The sequence below is a fragment of the Pelophylax lessonae genome (genome assembly GCF_965119305.1).
Source record: "Pelophylax lessonae genome assembly, chromosome: 2".
NCBI lineage: Eukaryota > Metazoa > Chordata > Amphibia > Anura > Ranidae > Pelophylax > Pelophylax lessonae.
The window spans coordinates 12601627-12622478 of record NC_138769.1 but is presented as its reverse complement, the minus strand read 5'-3'; the positions used below and the strand labels follow the sequence as shown (position 1 = coordinate 12622478).

General features: G+C 45.9%; 1 protein-coding gene across 1 annotated transcript in view; it reads right to left on the bottom strand.

The window, feature by feature from the left end:
• The window catches only part of MAN1A2 (mannosidase alpha class 1A member 2), a 189455-nt gene that overhangs the window by 39336 nt on the left and 129267 nt on the right, over positions 1-20852 (bottom strand). The window contains exons 4-7 of the mRNA XM_082246969.1: positions 20400-20518; positions 17670-17750; positions 5078-5172; positions 3093-3216 (exon numbers count right to left, since the gene is read on the bottom strand). Of these exons, the coding sequence (XP_082103095.1) occupies positions 3093-3216; positions 5078-5172; positions 17670-17750; positions 20400-20518 (419 nt within the window). The remainder of the gene's footprint in view (positions 1-3092; positions 3217-5077; positions 5173-17669; positions 17751-20399; positions 20519-20852) is intronic.

Genomic DNA, 20852 nt, shown 5'->3' with positions numbered 1-20852 from the left:
TTTGTGGATACATCTACAGATTGCTGATCACGTCCAATGTTCTGTGAGCTGTAGATCTGAAATATATTTTTTTTTCAGAGGTTCCCCGAGATCTCAGACTTTTCGCCACAGGTTCCTCCACGGTAAAAAGGATGAGAAAAACTGGTCTACAGATAGGAAGTGGTTAAAACCACTAAGTAATCACAGTGAGTCGTAGGCTGGCCATACATGGGTCAAATTTCAAAAGAATTTTCTTTCGAAAATCTTATCTAAGAATTTTCGTTCAAATTTTGCACCATTAGTGGGCCACAGCAACGCCCGATTTTCGTGCGGTCATCGAATTTGAGTGATTGGGCATGTTGGAAAGCCAAAAGAGTTACTAATCAATGATGGAAGAATCGTGAAAGAAATATAATCAAAAAAGAAATGTGCATGAGTGAAAAGAAAAGGAAATTCCTGGAAAGAAAAGAAAATGCCCGGAAAGAAAAGAAAATTCTTGGAAAGAAAAGAAAATTCCTGGAAAGAAAAGAAAATTCCCAGGCCACGGAAATTATTTTCTGTAGCAATTAAAGGTGAAATTGAAGGCTTGGTCGGTTAAATGTCGAAATCAATGGTGGCGCAATCCAATCACAAAACGCACAAAATTTCTGATTTGCGAAAGAATGTTCTTTTGAAATTCGACACATGTATGGCCAGCCATAGTGTTTATATCATTTGATACATTGTAGTTTTATTTTTGTTTAGACTCCATTCACACTACCGCGACTTGTCAGGCGACTCGTCAGCCTGACAAGTCGCGGTCCATGCAGTGCTACGGGAACTGTTCTAATAGGAGAGACACAAGTCGCTCCGACTTAGAAAATAGTTCCTGTACTACTTCGGGGCGACCTGGAGGCGACTTGCATAGACATTCATTTCACAGGTCGCCTCCCTAAGTCGTGCCGCTTCAGTGTGAACCGGCACTTAATTTGCAATGGTTCTATTAGTATCCACTTGTGAATTGACTGTTTTCAGCTGTTTGTTCTGTGACTTGGGATCTGACTTGTGAGACCCCCCAGAGGTCGCAGGACATGTGAAATTCAATGAATTTCTACGAGAGCCGATCCTACTGACACTACAGAAGTGACTGCGACTTCAGAAATGGTTCCTGCACAACTTTGTATGGAGTAGTTGTGAAGGCAAGGACTTTAACGGCACAAAAGTATTAAAAAAAAAAAATAAAAAAAAAAAAACAACTTCGGTCTGACATTTGATGCGACCTGGGTCAAGAGAATGCAAAGTTAGATCAAAGTCGCTCTGGAAATCATGTGACTTTGGAGACACACTAATGTAAAAGGAGCCTAAATAAACTTTTTTTATATTGAGTTGCTGACAGGCAGAGTGGATTTGTAATGACTAAGGGCTAGGCCAGTGATGTGGGGAACCTTGTCACCCCAGATGTTTTAGAACTACATTTTCCATCATGCTCATGCATTCTGCATTGTAGTTGAGCATCATGGGAAATGGAGTTCCAAAACATCTGAGGTGCCAAGGTTCACCATCACTGCCCTAGGGTAGCGTGAAACACGTAAAAAACTTCTCTCCCCGGCTTGCTGTGACTGCTGACTGTTGGTTGTTGTATTGGGGTGTGGCCACCCAGAGTTTTCAGTTTATGTTACACAAATCTAATTCATTGATACAGCGCTACTCACAAATATTACATGTGAATGTGAAAATCCAGCAGAAACAAAGTGCAGATATAAACTTGAAAGTGCTACAATAGTGCAAGGAGTAACTATGTACACTACACAGTTGTGAGCTGAGCCAGCGTGATTGACGGCGTATTGTGGACTGACCTGGAGCGCTGTACATCTGTGCTAAGTGGATGACATTTAGTTTGCTATGTGCTTTTTTTTTTTTTCCAAAATTGTTTTTTTTTTTTTAACTTCTTCATATCCGCGCTATAGCTGAAGTACGGCTACAGCGCGGGCTCTAATTTCCGGGAGGCCGTCTTTAAACGGCCTCCCAGTGACAGGCTCCCGAGAGCGCGCATCGGGGGAAATCTGTGTCGGTCGTGTCCCTTGGACACAGCCAATCACAGATCGTGGTAAATGGCCAATCACAGCGGCCATTTACCACGTGATCGGCCCATGCAATGAGAGATGATCTCATATGTAAACATATGAGATCATCTCTCATCGCCAGCTCTCCTTCCTCACACAGAGACTGCAGTGTGAGGAAGGAGCAGAGCCGATCAGCCGTTTGGGGACACAGAAAAATGTAATCAGGGCACCGATCACCAGTGCCCTGATTACAACAAAGGTAAATAAAATAAAATGTGCCCACAGTGCCCTCCATCAGTGCCCACAATCAGTGCCCATAGTGCTGCCAGTCAGTGCCCATCAGTGCCTGCTCATCTAGGCACTGATGAGCACTGACTGGCAGCACTGTGGGCACTGATGGTGCTGCTCATCAGTGCCGCCCCTCAGTGCCACCCATCAGTGTCCAGCAGTGCCGCCCCTCAGTGCCACCTATCAGTGCTCATCACTGCCGCCTATCAGTGCTCATCACTGACGCCTATCAGTGCCGCCTATCAGTGCCTCCTCATCAGTGCCCATCAGTGCAGCCTATCAGTGCCCATCAGTGCAGCCTATCAGTGCCTATCAGTGCCGCCTCATCAGCGCACATCAGTGAAGGAGAAAATTTTATTTATTTTCAAAATTTACTCGCAGAAAATAAGAAAACTTTTTTTTTTTTTCAAAATTTTCTGTCTTTTTTCTTTGTAATAAAAACCCCAGAGGTGATTAAATACCACCAAAAGAAAGCTCTATGTGTGTGAAAAAAATGATAAAAAATGTCATATGGGTACAGTCTAGCATGACCGCGCAATTGTCATTCAAAGTGTGAGAGCGCTGAAAGCTGAAAATTGGCCTGGATGGGAAGGGGGTGAAAGTGCCCGGTAGGCAAGTAATTAATTGACTTTTAAAAACCTTTTTTTTTTTTTATAAAATAGTTTTTTTAATTGACTTTTTAAAACCTTGTTTCTTTCCTCTTTTGTTGCATTATCAGAGTTTTGATAAAATAAAATAAAAATGGTATCTAAAGCCAAAACTCTTTCACAGAAAAAGACCCACCTTGTTGTAGTATACAGGGTTCCCCGTTAGGTAGGTGAGGTGTACAAACTCCAGATGGAGAGTCCCAAATTCTGCCAGGATACTGCTGCCAGCCGATGCCCATCCCCAGTTCCTGCCAACACCACTAGAGGGAGCAAAGAGCAACAGTGAGACGTCACCCAGAAATAAAATGTCTGGTGGTACAGGACAAGTGATAATGGAACAACAAATACACAATAATGACAGAACTGGAGGAAGAGTTCAAGCAAACTACACTGGACAGATAAGGCACCATGTAATATACCTGGTGAGAGCCGACAGAGTGGAAATGGCACAGGAAGGGTCTCAGGAGCACTCTACAGGTCCCTGCCAGTACTCGTTATTTATATGCAGATCCCCCCCCCCCCCTTCCCACTGTGCAGGCATGGTCTTCCCAGCTCACATCACCCTATCAAAGGCCCCTATCACCATTATACTAGTACAGTAATCCCAGCTTTCATTTACCAACATTAGCACCACCCCCACCCCAATCTGCCTGCCCAGATTACCCAGCTTTTCAACCTACCAGAGCAAAAAAAAAAAAAAGACTTCACTATCACTTTAATAGTGAGAGGAGGGGCTTAATTAATTTGATATTTAGAGAGTTCAGTAGCTCAAGAGGAAATTCACACATAAGTGGATGAATAGTAGAAGTGGCTTATTTGATTAGATGTTTACAGAGCTCAGTAGCTCAAGGGGAAATCTACACACACACACACACACACAAGAGAATGAATAGTAGAAGTGGCCTATGTGATCACATGTTTACAGAGCTCAGTAGCTCAAAGGGAAATTCACACACATAAGTGAATAAATAGTAGAAGTGGCTATTTTGATTACATGTTTACAGAGCTCAGTAGCTCAAAGGGAAATTTACATACACACGCAAGTAAATGAGTAGTGGGAGAAGCAACTTGATTAAAGGTTTACAGAGCTCAAGGGGACTCTGTACAGGTCCCTGCCAGTACACGTTATTTGTATGCAGATCCCAGCTCACATCACCCTATCAAAGGCCCCCATCCCCAATTCTACCAGCAGTCTTCCCAGCTTTGATTTACCTACATGAGCACCCCCCCCCCCCAATCTGCCTGCCCAGACTACCCAGCTATTAAACCTACCAGAGCAAAAAAATAAGAAACGTTACTATCACTTTAATAGTAAGAGAAGGGACTTATATAATTAGATATTTACAGAGTTCAGTAGCTCAAGGGGAAATTTACACACATAAGTGAATGAATAGTAGGACGGGTGGCTTATTTGATTACATGTTTACAGAGCTCAGTAGCTTAAGGGGAAATTTACACACATAAGTGAATGAATAGTAGGACGGGTGGCTTATTTGATTACATGTTTACAGAGCTCAGTAGCTCAAGGGGAAATTTACATACACACGCAAGTGAATGAGTAGGGAGAGAAGCGACTTTGTTTAGAGGTTTACAGAGCTCATGGGGACTCTACAGGTCCCTGCCAGTACACGCTATTTGTGTGCAGATCTCCCAATCTGCCAGCATGGCCTTCCCAGCTCACATCACCCTATCAAAGGCCCCTACCCCCTTTCTACCAGCACAGGCTTCCCAGTTCTGATTTACCTACATGAGCAACCCCCCCAATATGCCAGCCCAGATTACCCAGCTTGTCAACCTACCAGAGCACCCCCACTGCCACTTTGCCAGCACAGTGTCCACAGCTCCTGATCACCCTACCAGATTCCCCGTACCCAGCCATAAGGCATGTATGGAAAAGACAGCGGGTGTGTCTAGGAGTTCTAGAGTACCAGTAATCTGTACCATATCCCATTTCTTCAGTTTCCCTTTATACCAATACAGATAATGTGCCTGGTTACTGTCATAGCTGTTATTTTAGTTGCTCTAAAAATATCCTGGAAGCTGATCAGATACAAAGATAATAGACTTTGCCCTCTTTCAGTGCTGGCAAATCTCTGCCAGGATCCCCCTAATTATGCCTACCTCTTCAGGTTCACCATAGCCCAGGGGATTCCTGTTGGCGTGTTAAAAGCCGGTAGAAGCTTCTCAGCCAGCATGACGGCTTTGGTCTTGAACACCTGAAAGACAATGATGGGGAATGGAGTCAGCACACATGAACACCTAAAATTCAGGTCAGAAAATAAAATCTGCCTTTAGACAGAATAAGCAGCGATATCCTTTTCAGAGTGCAGAAGAGGAGTGACATCAGTGGAGGGGGCTGTAGGAAACTGGAAGTCTCGGGTACAATCTGAGAGTAGCATGCACCATCAATTTTTTTTTGTGTGGGGGTGGGGTATGCAGTAGCACAAGGGGAAAATTACACATACAAGTGATTTAACAGTAAGAGAACTGACTTGATTAAATGTTTACAGAGCTCAGTAGCCCAAAAGGAAATTTACACACACAAGTGAATGAAAGGGGTTGTAAAGCCAGAAAGTGCATTCTTCGCCAAAAAAAACCTTATGTGCGCAGCAGCCCCCCTAATACTTACTTGAGCCCCATCTCAATCCAGTAATGTTGCACGTGAGACTCGGCTGCCCGGGACTTTCCCTCCTCACTGGCTGAGACAGCAGTGAAGCGCCACTAGCTCCCGCTGCTGTCAAAGTCAATAAGGAGAGAGAGAGGCTAGGCCGGGCCGTGGCTCTGTGTCTGAATGGACACACGGTGCTGCGGCTTGGATGCCCCCATAGCAAGCTGCTTGCTGTGGGGACATTCACCAGGAGGGAGGGGTCAGGAGCGCCGAAGAGGGACCCAGAGAAGAGGAGGATCCGGGCTGCTCTGTGCAAAACCAACTGCACAGAGGAGGGAAGTATAACATGTTTGTTATTGTTAACAAAAAAAAACAAAAACAAACTAGACTATCACTTTAAGCCCCCGTTCACACTAAGGCGACCTGTGAGGCGACCTGGTCGCCTCACAGGTCGCCTCCCATAGGGAAGCTGCAGACCCGTTCTAATAGGAGCGACACAAGTCGCTCCGACTTAGAAAAAGGGTCCGGAGCTTCTTTGGGGCGACCAGGAGGCGACCGCCATAGACTTCAATGTTATGAAGTCCGTGGCGGCTGCTCCGAGGTCGCGGCGCGCTGCGGAGGTTGCCCCGGGAAGTAGCGTCGCGGTAGTGTGAACCGGCGCTAATAGAAAATGGACTTCTTTAATTCGATGTTTACAGAGCTCAGTAACTCAAGGGAAAATTTACACACGCAACTGAATTAATAGTAGAAGTGGCTTTTTTGATTAGATGTTTGAAGAGCTCAGTAGCTCAAGGTGAAAATTGCACACACAAGTGAATTAGTAGATGAAGTGACTTATTTGATTAGATGTTTACAAAGATCAGTAGCTCAAGGGCAAATTTACACACACAAGTGAATTAGTAGTTGAAGTGACTTATTTGATTAGAGGTTTATAAAGATCAGTAGCTCAAGGGCAAATTTACACACACAAGTGAATTAGTAGACACGTGTAATTTGATTAGATGTTTACCAATCTCAGTAGCTTAAGGGGAAATTTACACACAGAAGTGAACAAGCAGCGAGAAAAGGGACTTATTGTGTTAGATTTTAACAGAGCTCAATACCTAAATTGGAAATTTACACACAAGTGAATGAGTAGTGAGAGAAGCAACTAGATTAGATGTTTACAGAGCTCAGTAGCTCAAGGTGAAAATTGCACAAAAGTTTTAAGAATGGCACAAATATTGATTTTCACAAAATCTGCTGCATCAGTTTTTATGATGGCAATTTGCATATACTCCAGAATGTTATGAAGAGTGATCAGGAGTTACAATTATTTGCAAAGTCCCTCTGCCATGAAAATGAACTTAACCCCATAAAAAACATTTCCACTGCATTTGTGAAGAAGGCTTCAGGACACCCAAGAAAGTCCAGCAAGCTCCAGGACCGTCTCCTACAGATGATTCAGCTGTGGGATTGGGGCACCACTAGTGCAGAGCCTTCTCAGGAATGGCAGCAGGCAGGTGTGAGTGCGTTGGCACGCACAGTGAGGAGACTTTTGGAGTATGGCCTGGTGTCAAGAAGGGCAGCAAAGAAGCCACTTCTCTCCAGGAAAAACATCCGGGACAGACTGATATTCTGAAAAAGGTCCCGGGATTGGACTGCTGAGGACTGGGGGGAAAGTCATTTTCTCTGATGAATCCCCTTTCCCATTGTTTGGGGCATCTGGAAAAAACCTTGCCTGGAGAAGAAAAGGTGAGCGCTACCATCAGTCCTGTGCCATGCATCCTGAGACCATTCATGTGTGGGGTTATCAGTGCCCATCATTACTGCATATTAGTGCCACCTCATCAGTGCCCATCAGTAGAGCCCATTAGTGCCCATCAGTGAAGGAGAAAAATTACCCAATCACAAAATTTATTCACAGAAACTAAGTAAAACTTTTTTTTTTTTTTCAAAATTTTACATTTTCTTTTTTTTTTTGTAAAAAAAAAATGATAAAAATGTCATTTGGATACAGTGTCTCATGTCGTTTCAAAGTGTGTCAGTGCTTAAAGCTGAAAATTGGCCTGGGCAGGAAGGGGGTGAAAGTGCCCGGTATTGAAGTGGTTAATATTTGTGTCATTCTCAAAACTTTTGGCCAAGTTTGTAGATAAGGGGGTGGGGGACCAGGGACAGCAAAATATAAGCAGATTAAACCAGCTCTGAAAAGATGATCCATCCCAGTGGAAAATCCTATTGAATCTTAGATAATGGACAGCTACAGATGAATTGAAGTGATGAAATGTCCATCAATAAATGTATAATCAGCATTACGACAACAAATCTCAGTGAAAGGTATATGGAAGAGTAACTTTATTCCCCAATAGCAATATAAAGAGAACAACTCTGTTACCAGCGTGTGCCTGTAATGGGCCCTGGAGGAACAGGTAGAGACCCCCCCGCATGATCGTTCGTCTGGTGGCGGCACCCCCCCCTCCCACATCCGGCCCGGAGCTTGGTCCCAGACCTCGGGAGTAGGCCCAATAGCCCCCAGTGTGAGGAGGGGGGGGGGGCAGGTAGAAGATTGGGTGCATGACAGGACAGAGGGGAACCAGAGATTGTGAGGGTCCGACCGTCTTAGGGAGGGGCCCGCGTCCTCCCCAAAATCCGCCAGGGGAAGAGGGGGGAACATTTACTCACCATACCGGAACAGGCAGGCGCCATCTCCTGACAGAACCCCTCTTGCCGAGGTGGAGGGGGCTGTCGGCCAAATAGGAACACTGCGACTCGAGCCTAGACCTGGCCGTGTGCAACCTGGCGAAACGTTTAGCTCGCAGGGCCAGTCACCGTCCAGTAGGACTATGTCGCGGCCGAAATCCAAACACAGGTGGACCGCTCCAGGTAGAGTATGATTCAGGTGCAAGTCAGATCCGCCATCCAGGTGAATAATCAAACATAGAAAAAAAGGTGACTGCACTCCGAAAGTTGAAATAAAAAAGGAGTAATTTTATTCTTCATCACTGGCATCAAAAATAAGACTGGTAAGCCAAGGGACAGGTGAAAGGTTGACGCGTTTCATGACACAAAGGGTCGCTTACTCATAACCATACAATTATGCCGTGGCTGACCCAGCGCGGAGCTAAGGTCTGCACGCGCCCGCTGGCCGGCTGGGGTGACCCGCTGGATCTATATATCCAGGCCGTCACCCAGATCTGACATAGTTGCTTGTAGATCTGGAGAAAAAGCTAAGAAAATTATCTAGAAAAAAACTTTGCCAGGACCAGAGACCCCAGCAAGGAACTAGGTCCTTACTTCTGACTAGGCAGATTAAAACAGACATCCTATAGCAGGAAGAGAGAGGGTGTACCCTCCGGGACTGCCCATAGGCGTAGCCGGAACTTTTTTTCTGCCTAGTGTACTACTCCTGTAGGGGGCAGTATAACCCTACTGATATGCATCAGAGACTGCGTCAGTCAATGAACGATAGAGAAATCTTATTGAATTTTAGACAATTGACAGCTAAAGATGAATTGAAGTGATGAAATGTCCATCAATAAATGTATGGACAGCATTACGACAACAAATCTTTGTGAAAGGTATATGGAAGAGTAACTTTATTCCCCAATAGCAATATAAAGAGGCCCTGGAGGAACAGGTAGAGACCCCCCCCCGCATGATCGTTCGTCTGGTGCCGGTGGCGCACCCCCCCGTCCCCACATCCGGCCCGCAGCATGGTCCCAGCCCCCGGGAGTAGGCCCGATAGCCCCCAGTGTGAGGAGAGGAGGGTAGATGGGGGGTGCGTGACAGGACAGAGGGAACCCAGGATTGTGAGGATCTGACCGTCCTAGGGAGGGGCCCGCGTCCACCCCAAAATCCGCCAGGGAAAGAGGGGGGAACATTTACTCACCATACCGGAACAGGCAGGCGCCATCTCCTCTCTGCCAAAGCGGGAGGGGGGGGGATTGTCGGTCAAATAGGAATGCTGCGACTCTGGCCTAGACCCGGTCAACTGCGACCTGGCGAGACGTTTAACTCGCGGGCCCAGTCCCCCGTCCAGTGGGACTATGTCGCGGCCAACCCAGCGCGGAGCTAACGTCTACGCGCGCTCGCTGGCCAGCTGGGGTGACCCGCTGGATCTATATATCCAGGCCGTCACCCAGATCAGGCATAGTTGCTTGTAGATCTGGAGAAAAAGCTCAGAAAATTATCTAGAAAAAAACTTTGCCAGGACCAGAGATCCCAGCAAGGAACTAGGTCCTTACTCCTGACTAGGCAGATTAAAACTGACATCCTATAGCAGGAAGAGAGAGGGTGCACCCTCCGGGACTGCCCATAGGCGTAGCCAGAACTCTTTTTCTGCCTAGTGTCCTACTCCTGTAGGGGGCAGTATAACCCTACTGATATGAATCAAAGAGAACTGCGTCAGTCAATGAACGATAGAGAATTTTAGATAATTGACAGCTAAAGATAAATTGAAGTGATGAAATGTCCATCAATAAAGGAATAGTCAGCATTACGACAACAAACCTATGTGAAAGATGTATGGAAGAGTAACTTTATTCCCCAATAGCAATATAAAGAGAACGCGTCTGTTACCGGCGCGCCTGTATATTGGAGGATTTGCCCTGAGATGACTTGCAGACGTTATCACACGGCCCCGCGGCCTGCTGATGCACTTAGTAAAGCATCGCGGCCCGCCATCTCCAGGAAAGGCTCACTTGCGTCGGACCTGAAGTGTATTTATGAGGATTATAAATCTGAGGCCTTGAGCCATTAAGATACAAGCTAACCGCAGAAATCGCTGGCGAACGGCACATGGGGGAGCGCGGCTAATTCAGCACAAGGGCTTGTAAATATGTCTTCCGCGCATTGCCTGGTGATTTATAGAGAGAGACAGGACTGCGGCGATGCCGAGCTACAGACGCTCCACAGGGGCACGGTGAAAACGCCGCTCCTTAAATCAACAACCAAAGGGAGCCGGCGTCCTGACATCTGCGCTGTTACGCTGCTCTAAATCCACAGGAACGCGTGTCTGCGGCAGCCGGTGGACGTCGAGGAGGTGAATTTACAACGTGGCGTCTCGCTCACAAATCTACTGCAACGTTCTCAGCTCTTCCCGGCTTCCCGAAAATTGCTGATGCAAGCGCCTTAAAAACTTTTCAATTTCGGCAACAATAATGCACCATCTGCATCTTCTCTGTGTGCGATCCATTAGTAGGGACACTGCCGAGAGGCAATAACTGCTTAGTGATGCTGAGTGGGTTCAGCTTTACTATTCCTAAACTAGTATGCTGCCATGACAGAAGGTTCTCACACAGGTATTTCAATACCTCATTTGCAATATTTTGGGGTCCAATTTATAGGCCATCTAATGTGGTTTGTATATATGATTTTTACCATTTATAGTAAGGTATAAGCGTTTATTTTTTTTACCAAAAATATAGAATATTGCATACTGATGTTATGTTTTCTCCTTTATCTTCTTAGATATTTACAGAGCTCAGTAGCTCAAGGGGAAATTTAAACACAGTAAAATGAAAAAATAGTGGGAGAAGTGATTTATATGATTAGATGTTTAAAGAGCTCAGTAGCTCAAGGGGAAAGTGACACACACAAAAGTAAATGAGTATTGAGAAAAGTGACTTATTTGATTAGATGTTTACAGAGCTCAGTAGCTCAAGGGGAAATTTACACACACATGTGCATTAGTAGTGACTTATTTAATTTAGGCTCCGTTCACATCTAGGCGTTTTGGGGCGTTTTTGGGGAGTTTTTCTGCTCTAGGATCAGCTCTCAAAACGCCCAACAAGACAAATCCTATTCATTTCAATGGCCCCTGTTCACATCTGAGCGTTTTGACGCTGTAAGCAAAACGCCCAATGCTCAAAAAAGTACATGAGCTTCTTTTTGGGCAGATTACAGGCGTTTTCCATTGGTTTCTATTCAATCTAAAAACGCCTGCACAAAAAACGCCTGTAAAAACGCATGTAAATCGCTGTAAAATCGCGGTAGAAAACGCTACGCTCAGGTGTGAATGTAGCCTAAATGTTTACAGAGCTCAGTAGCTCAAGGGGAAAGTGACACACACAAAAGTAAACGAGTATTGAGAAAAGTGACTTGTTTGATTAGATGTTTACAGAGCTCAGTAGCTCAAGGGGAAATTTACAAACATACAAGTGAATTAGTAGGGACAGAAGTGACTTAATTAGGAGGTTTACAGAGCTTAGTAGCTCAAAGGGAAATTTACACACACACACACACACACGAACGGGTAGTGGAACAAGTGACCAGATTAGATGTTTACAGAGCTCATTAGCTCAAGGGGAAAATTACACATACATAAAATTAGTAGTGAGAAAAATTCCTTAAAAATATGTTTACAGAGCTCAGTAATTCAGGGAGAAAATTTAAACACACACAAGTGAATGAAGAGTGGGAGAAGTGATTTGATTAGATGTTTACAGATCTCAGTAGCTCAAGGGGAACTTTACACACATGCACGTGAATTAGTAGCGAGAGAAATGACTTATTTGATTAAAGGTTTACAGAGCTTAGTAGGTCAAAGGGAAACTTACACACACACACACCAACGAATAGTAGAACAAGTGACTTATTTGATTAGATGTTTACAAAGCTCATTAGCTCAAGGTGAAATTTACACACATAGAGGTGAATTAGTAGTGAGAAAAATTACTTATTTGATTAGATGTTGACAGAGCTCAGTAGCTCAAGGGGAAAGTGACACACACAAAAGTAAATGAGTATTGAGAAAAGTGACTTATTTGATTAGATGTTAACAGAGGTCAGTAGCTCAAGGGGAAATTTACACACACAGGGTGCATTAGTAGTGACTTATTTCATTAAATATTTACAGAGCTCGTTAGCTCAAAGGGAAATTTACGCACTCAAGTGAATGACTAGTGGGAGAAATTAATTATTTGATTAGATGTTTACAGAGCTCAGTAGCTCAAGGGGAAATTTACAAACATACAAGTGAATTAGTAGCGACAGAAGTGACTTATTTAATTAGGAGGTTTACATAGCTTAGTAGCTCAAGGGAAATTTACACACACACATGAACGGGTAGTGGACCAAGTGAATTGATTAGATTTTTACAGAGCTCATTAGCTCAAGGGAAAATTTACACACACATACAAGTGACTTAGTAGTGAGAAAAATTACTTAAATAGATGTTTACAGATCTCAATAGTTCAGGGGGGAAATATAAACACACACACAAGTGAATGAATAGCGGGAGAAGTGACTTATTTGATTAGATGTTTACAGATCTCAGTAGCTCAAGAGGAACTTTACACACATACAAGTGAATTAGTAGCGAGAGAAATTACCTATCTAATTAGAAGTTTATAGAGCCTAGTAGCTCAAAGGGACATTTACACACACATGAACGAGAAGTGGGACAAGTGACTTATTTGATTAGATGTTTACAAAGCTCATTAGCTCAAGGTGAAATTTACACACATAGAAGTGAATTAATAGTGAGAAAAATTACTTATTTGATTAGATGTTGACAGAGCTCAGTAGCTCAAGGGGAAAGTGAAACATACAAAAGTAAATGAATATTGAGAAAAGTGACTTTTTTGATTAGATGTCAACAGAGCTCAGTAGCTCAAGGAGAAATTTACACACACAGGGTGCATTAGTAGTGACTTGTTTAATTAAATATTTACAGAGCTCATTATCTCAAAGGGAAATTTACGCATACAAGTGAATGACTAGTGGGAGAAGTGACTGATTTGATTAGATGTTTACAGAGCTCAGTAGCTCAAGGGGAACTTTACACACATACAAGTGAATTAGTAGCGAGAGAAGTGACTTATTTAATTAGGAGGTTTATAGAGATTAGTAGCTCAAAGGGAAATTTATACACACACAAACGAGTAGTGGAACAAGTGACTTGATTAGATGTTTACAGAGCTCATTAGCTCAAGGGGAAATTTACACACACATACAATTAGTAGTGAGAAAAAATACTTAAATAGAACGTTTACAGAGCTCAGTAGTTTAGGGAAAAATGTAAAACATACACACACAAGTGAATAGTGGGAGAAGTGACTTATTTGATTCGATGTTTACAGAGCTCAGTAGCTCAAGGGGAACTTTACACACATACAAGTGAATTACTAGCGAGAGAAGTGACTTATTTAGTTTGATGTTTACAGAGCTTAGCAGCTTGAAGGGAAATTTACATGCACACACACGAGTAGTGGGACAAGTGACTCGCATTAGTAGTGATTTCATTAAATGTTTACAGAGCTCATTAGCTCAAAGGGAAATTTACGCATACAAGTGAATGACTAGTGACTTATATAAATAGATGTTTATAGAGCTCAGTAGCTCAAGGAGAACTTTACACACATACAAGTGAATTAGTAGCAAGAGAAGTGACCTATTTGATTAGATGTTTACAGAACTTAGTAGCTCAAAGGGAAATTTACACACACACGAACGAACGAGTAGTGACTTATTTGATTAGATGTTTACAGAGCTCAGTAGCTCAAGGGGAAATTTACACACACATGTGCATTAGTAGTGACTTATTTCAATAAATGTTTACAGAGCTCATTAGCTCAAAGGGAAATGTACACACACACGTGAATGAATAGTGGGAGAAGTGACTTATTTCACTAGATGTTTGCAAAGCCCACTTGATTGCCATTACAACCACCCCCGCCCCCTTCTGTGGCTCTCTTAGGCTTTCCTGTCCTACTGGGAGAGCCGAGCTACTAGCCAGCACTCCTACTGGCTAGCCAAAGACCAACACAAAGCCAGAATCGGCTTTGTTTGGATCTCTGTTATGGTAACCCGGAAGTGATGAAATCACTTCCAGTTTACCGGTCAACGGTGCCATTTTTAAAAAATCAAAAGTATTCATAACAAGCCGACGTTGGCATTTTGGATGCTTTGGTGGACCATGGCGAGTCCTGTTCTGAGTGGAACCCGTCCTGTTAAATCGCTGTATGGTCTTGGCCTCCGTGCTGCAGCTCAGTTTCAGGGTCTTGGCAATCATCTTATAGCCTAGGCCAGTGATGGCGAACCTTGGCACCCCAGATGTTTTGGAACTACATTTCCCATGATGCTCATGCACTCTACAGTGTAGTGGAGCATCATGGGAAATGTAGTTCCAAAACATCTGGGGTGCCAAGGTTCGCCAGCACTGGCCTAGGCCATCTTTATGTAGATCAAAAGATTCTTTTTTTCGGATCCTCAGAGAGTTCTTTGCCATGAGGTGCCATGTTGAACTTCCAGTGACCAGTATGAGAGAGTGAGAGCGATAACACCAAATTTACCATACCCGCTCCCCATTCACACCTGAGACCTTGAAACACTAACGAGTCACATGACACCGGGGAGGGAAAATAGCTAATTGGGCCCAATTTGGACATTTTCACTTAGGGGTGTAATAACTTTTGCTGCCAGCGGTTTAGACATTAATGGCTGTGTGTTGAGTTATTTTGAGGGGACAGCAAATTTACACTGTTATACAAGCTGTACACTCACTACTTTACATTGTAGCAAAGTGTCATTTCTTCAGTGTTGTCACATGAAAAGATAGAATAAAATATTTACAAAAATGTGAGGGGTGTACTTACTTCTGTGAGATACTGTATACAAAGTAAGTGCTAACTGAATCCATTCTGGGGAAACAACAAATGTTAAGTCTGCATTTAAAAAAAAAAACTGGGGATTTTATAAATTCTACGGTTTGTGAAAGTTCCCTTTTTCTTTCTTCCACCTCAGTGTCAATCTTTAATGATGAAGCGCAGTAAGGATTGCAGAGACATGTGGAATATACGGCCTGCGTGTGCCACGTATTTCAGATGCTTTCACATTGACGGCCTTTGAATTAAAAACAGGAGTGGAACGGAACGTGCAGCAGCCATGAGAACAAAGCGCCACTCGGAGGAGAGAGAAAAGACAGCGAAATCCTTTCTTTGTCACATTTCCATCATCCGCAGCGTTTGATGGCCTTCACAATGAAGTATCCAATGTCATTTATAAACACCCGTACACACAGTGTGACCAAACCAAACTCACTACAGGCCCTGCCACCGCTCCCCGCCGCCGTCTTCTAATATTATATGGAGAGGATCAGCGTTCAGAGTGCATTCCTTCCCCACATTTCTTTATAGTTCCCGTCTGTGCTTTCCAGGCACGTCTTTCCACCCTCTGCTGTAATGGGATAGGACACAATGCTGCTCCATGCGTTCAGCACAAAGCCCAAACACTCCCCTACAGGCCACAGGGACTGATATTGAGCCATAGGTGGAAGCGGATTTGTTGCTATGGGAGATAAGGGCACGTGGCTCTGCCACAGGGACTGACATTGAGCCATAGGTGGAAGCGGATTTGTTGCTATGGGAGATAAGGGCACGTGGCTCTGCCCCCAGGACTGAAATTGAGCCATAGGGGGAAGCGGATTTGTTGCTATGGGAGATAAGGGCACGTAGCTCTGCCCCAGGGACTGAAAATGAGCCATAGGGGGAAGCGGATTTGTTGCTATGGGAGATAAGGGCACGTAGCTCTGCCCCAGGGACTGAAAATGAGCCATAGGTGGAAGCGGATTTGTTGCTATGGGAGATAAGGGCATGTAGCTCTGCCCCAGGGACTGAAAATGAGCCATAGGTGGAAGCGGATTTGTTGCTATGGGAGATAAGGGCACGTAGCTCTGCCCCGGGGACTGAAATTGAGCCATAGGTGGAAGCGGATTTGTTGCTATGGGAGATAAGGGCACGTAGCTCTGTCCCGGGGACTGAAATTGAGCCATAGGGGGAAGCGGATTTGTTGCTATGGGAGATAAGGGCACGTAGCTCTGCCCCGGGGACTGAAATTGAGCCATAGGTGGAAGCGGATTTGTTGCTATGGGAGATAAGGGCACGCGGCTCTGCCCCGGGGACTGAAATTGAGCCATAGGTGGAAGCGGATTTGTTGCTATGGGAGATAAGGGCACGTAGCTCTGTCCCGGGGACTGAAATTGAGCCATAGGTGGAAGCGGATTTGTTGCTATGGGAGATAAGGGCACGTAGCTCTGTCCCGGGGACTGATATTGAGCCATAGGTGGAAGCGGATTTGTTGCTATGGGAGATAAGGGCACGTAGCTCTGCCCCAGGGACTGAAAATGAGCCATAGGTGGAAGCAGATTTGTTGCTATGGGAGATAAGGGCACGTAGCTCTGCCCCGGGGACTGAAATTGAGCCATAGGTGGAAGCGGATTTGTTGCTATGGGAGATAAGGGCACGTAGCTCTGCCCCGGGGACAGAAATTGAGCCATAGGTGGAAGCGGATTTGTTGCTATGGGAGATAAGGGCACGCGGCTCTGCCCCGGGGACTGAAATTGAGCCATAGGTGGAAGCGGATTTGTTGCTATGGGAGATAAGGGCACGCGGCTCTGCCCCAGGGACTGAAATTGAGCCATAGGTGGAAGCGGATTTGTTGCTATGGGAGATAAGGGCACGTGGCTCTCCCCACCAGTGATACACCACTTTGATGATAAATGACCCTCAGTCTGTCAGGAAGCAACTGACACCATCTTGCCAATCAGGGGCAAATATATGCACACCCCTCCAACGTTACAAGACTTCGGGGGATCCCTTTTACTAATAACAAACCATATACACCGGCCACTTTATTAGGTACACCTGTTTAATTGCTTGGTAACACAAAGTGCTAATCAGCCAATCACAGGGCAGCAACTCAATGCATTAAGGCAACGTTCACATGTGGGCGTAGCGGATCGCAGGCAGAATCACAGCGATTCTGCCCGCGATCCGGAAATCATTGCAAATCACGGGACGCCCGTGCGATGACCGTGATTTGCAATGGCACCCCTAACGCTGTGCGATGTCGCCACGATTTCCGCCTGCCGAATCGCGGTAACATCACGCAAACAGAATCGCGGGACGCATGACGCCCAATAAAGGTTCAAGAGCTTCTTTGGAGCGTCATGCGTCCCGCAATTCTGCTTGTGCAATGTTATCGCAGCAACATCGCACAGTGCAAATCACGGGCATCGCACAGGCGATGGTTCAGGCTGGTGGGGGTGTAATGGTGTGTGTGTGGGGGGGGGGGGTCTTGGAACACTTTGGGCCCCTTCATTGCGGGGAAAGTTATGTAGATGCTCACCTCTTGCCCGGACAGGTAGTATGCAGCCAGCAAGCCACCGATGAATCGGATGTTCACCTCAAACACAGAAACCTCTGAATTCTGCAAGACAAAGAAAGAAAGCCCAGAGCTTACATAGAGAAATCCAACATCAAATCTTTATGTGGCCAAAATGAACCTAAAATTGTCCCTTTCCAGCCGGCCCTCTCACCACCATCTTGAGGCTTGACCTAGTAGAATTTTGCACAGTCACCTTTTATTAAAGGATGCCAACACATTAAATGTTAATTCCAACTGCCCCCCTTCCATCTGCCCATGACAGTAACACCTCCCCTACTGCCCATGACAGTAATCGCTCCCCAAATGCCCATGACAGTAACACCTCCCCAACTGCCCATGACAGTAACACCTCCCCAACTGTCCATGACAGTAATCGCTCCCCAAATGCCCATGACAGTAACACCTCCCCTACGGTCCATGACAGTAACACCTCCCCAACTGCCCATGACAGTGACACCTCCCCTACTGCCCATGACAGTGACACCTCCCCTACTGCCCATGACAGTGACACCTCCCCTACTGCCCATGACCGTAACACCTCCCCTACTGCCCATGACAGTAACACCTCCCCTACTGTCCATGACAGTGACACCTCCCCAACTACCTCCTCATCCTGCCCATGACAGTTATACCTCCCCAACTGCCCATGACAGTAACACCTCCCCTACTGCCCATGACAGTAACACCTCCCCTACTGCCCATGACAGTAACACCTCCCCTACTGCCCATGACAGTAACACCTCCCCTACTGTCCATGACAGTGACACCTCCCCTACTGTCCATGACAGTGACACCTCCCCAACCGCCCATGACAGTAACACCTCCCCTACTGTCCATGACAGTAATCGCTCCCCAAATGCCCATGACAGTAACACCTCCCCTACTGCCCATGACAGTAACACCTCCCCTACTGCCCATGACAGTAATAGCTCCCCAACAGCCCATGACAGTAATAGCTCCCCAACAGCCCATGACAGTAACACCTCCCCAACTGCCCATGACAGCGACACCTCCCCAACTGCTCATGACCGTGACACCTCCCCAACCGCTCATGACAGTGACACCTCCCCAACTGCCCATGACAGTGACACCTCCCCAACTGCCCATGACAGTAACACCTCCCCAACTGCCCATGACAGTAACACCTCCTCAACTGCCCATGAAGGTAACACCTCCCCAACTGTCCATGAAGGTAACACCTCCCCAACTGTCCATGAAGGTAACACCTCCCCAACTGCCCATGACAGTGACACCTCCCCAACCGCCCATGACAGTGACACCTCCCCAACTGCCCATGACAGTGACACCTCCCCAACCGCCCATGACAGTGACACCTCCCCAACTACCTCCTCATCCTGCCCATGACAGTTATACCTCCCCAACTGCCCATGACGGTAAGACCTCCCCAACTACCTCCTCATCCTGTCCATGACAGTTATACCTCCCCAACAGCCCCTTCAATCTACCCATGGCAGGAATACCTCCCCAGCTGTTCATAACAGTAATACCTCCCCAACTGCCTCCTCGACTTGCCCATGACAGTTATAACTCTCCAACTGCCCCTCAACCTACCCATGGAAGTAATACCCTCCCAGCTGCCCCTCTCACCCTGCACATGGCAATATTACCCCCCTTAACTGTCCCGCTCACCCTGCTTATGGCAGAAATACCTCCCCCAACTGCTCCTCTCACCCTACTCAAGGCAGTAATACCTCCCCCAACTGCCCCTCTCACCTTACCCATGGCAGAAATAACCGCCCCTCTTTGCCCACTACAGGCCTAAGGTCAGTGGGTGACCCACATCCAGAGCTGCGGCCTACAATGGACCAGATAGTGGTCTTAATCTCCACTGAGCCAGCAATCCAAGCAGTACTGTGCTTGTACGGCTTATCCTAATAGACCCAAAGTGAGAAGTCATCCCTCTGCAGGTCTGACTAAAGCAGTATAAAGAAAAGCCACGCATGCACAGTACTGTGCGCAGAAATCCCTTACTAGTGTGTTTTCTGAATTCTATAGAAATGAGTGCTTAAAGTAAACAAGTCAATGAATAAACCCCAAGCCCAGCCCCCAACACCCTCTTTAAAGTGCTCCAATTGTTCCACTACCTTTGGAATTTTGTTAGCAATTTCCCACAATACCTAGTAATGGGCTACCTTTCGGCACGCTCGCCATGTGACAGCTTCCAGGCCATGTGACTAGGGGCTCACAATCCCTGGAGAGCATGTCACATGTTCCCTCATTGCCAGGTAACCCCCCACCCTGCTCCGGTACTCCAACTTCATGGCCAAGCCACTATTGGGGAGAAAAGTATCGGAGGAAAAGGAGTGGGTCCGGCAGCCACAATCTGGCATTGTGAGTTTGCACTGCTTGCAATAAAGCTTGTTGTATATAAAAAAAAAAAACTGTAAGGGCAGCTTGTTTGTGTCAAGCACTAATTTCTGGCAGCATTGATCTTCCTTTCATTATCCTACTACTACTTTGATCTGTTGGGAGTCAAGGAAAGGCCTGTATAAGCTACATATGGGCGGTCATAGCTTACAAGGGGCTATGGAATACTTGTGTGAAGTGCTGATTGGCTCAGCACTGTCACATGTTGAGAGAGTCACATGGTGCCCCCTGTACCGATTGGCCAGGGATTGCTCCCGGTGCTATTGGTAGATAGGGTGAAGAAGGAAAGAGAAGAATACTCACCACACCGAAATCCAGATTGTTCTGCACCCACTCTTGTCCATCCCGGAATTCGTCTATGAGCCCCATAATGTAGAGGGTGTCCAGGGCATCCACTATGGTGGCCCCCATTTGGGAATTCCCTGGAGAGAGAAAGCACACAGTTATAAGGCAGGGCATGGTGAGATGGACCTTACAGGGTTAACCTGCTGCTGGTATACAGGACAGATGCCCGCTGAGGTCATCTACATAAACGGATTGGACAAACCAGGCTGTGCAAACAAGCTTAGACCCCAACAACAATCCTCTTACTGCAACAGGATCTGCTGGGAAGACGCTCATTGCGGTAACTCATGTGACCACATGGGGCAGTGCTGTCCCAGCTGTAGGAGGGGGGCAGAGCACAGAGAACGTGGGGCTCTCTATATTCCTGCCACACGGCAGGTAAAGCTTTTCTAATGAATAAATTTCATTTTG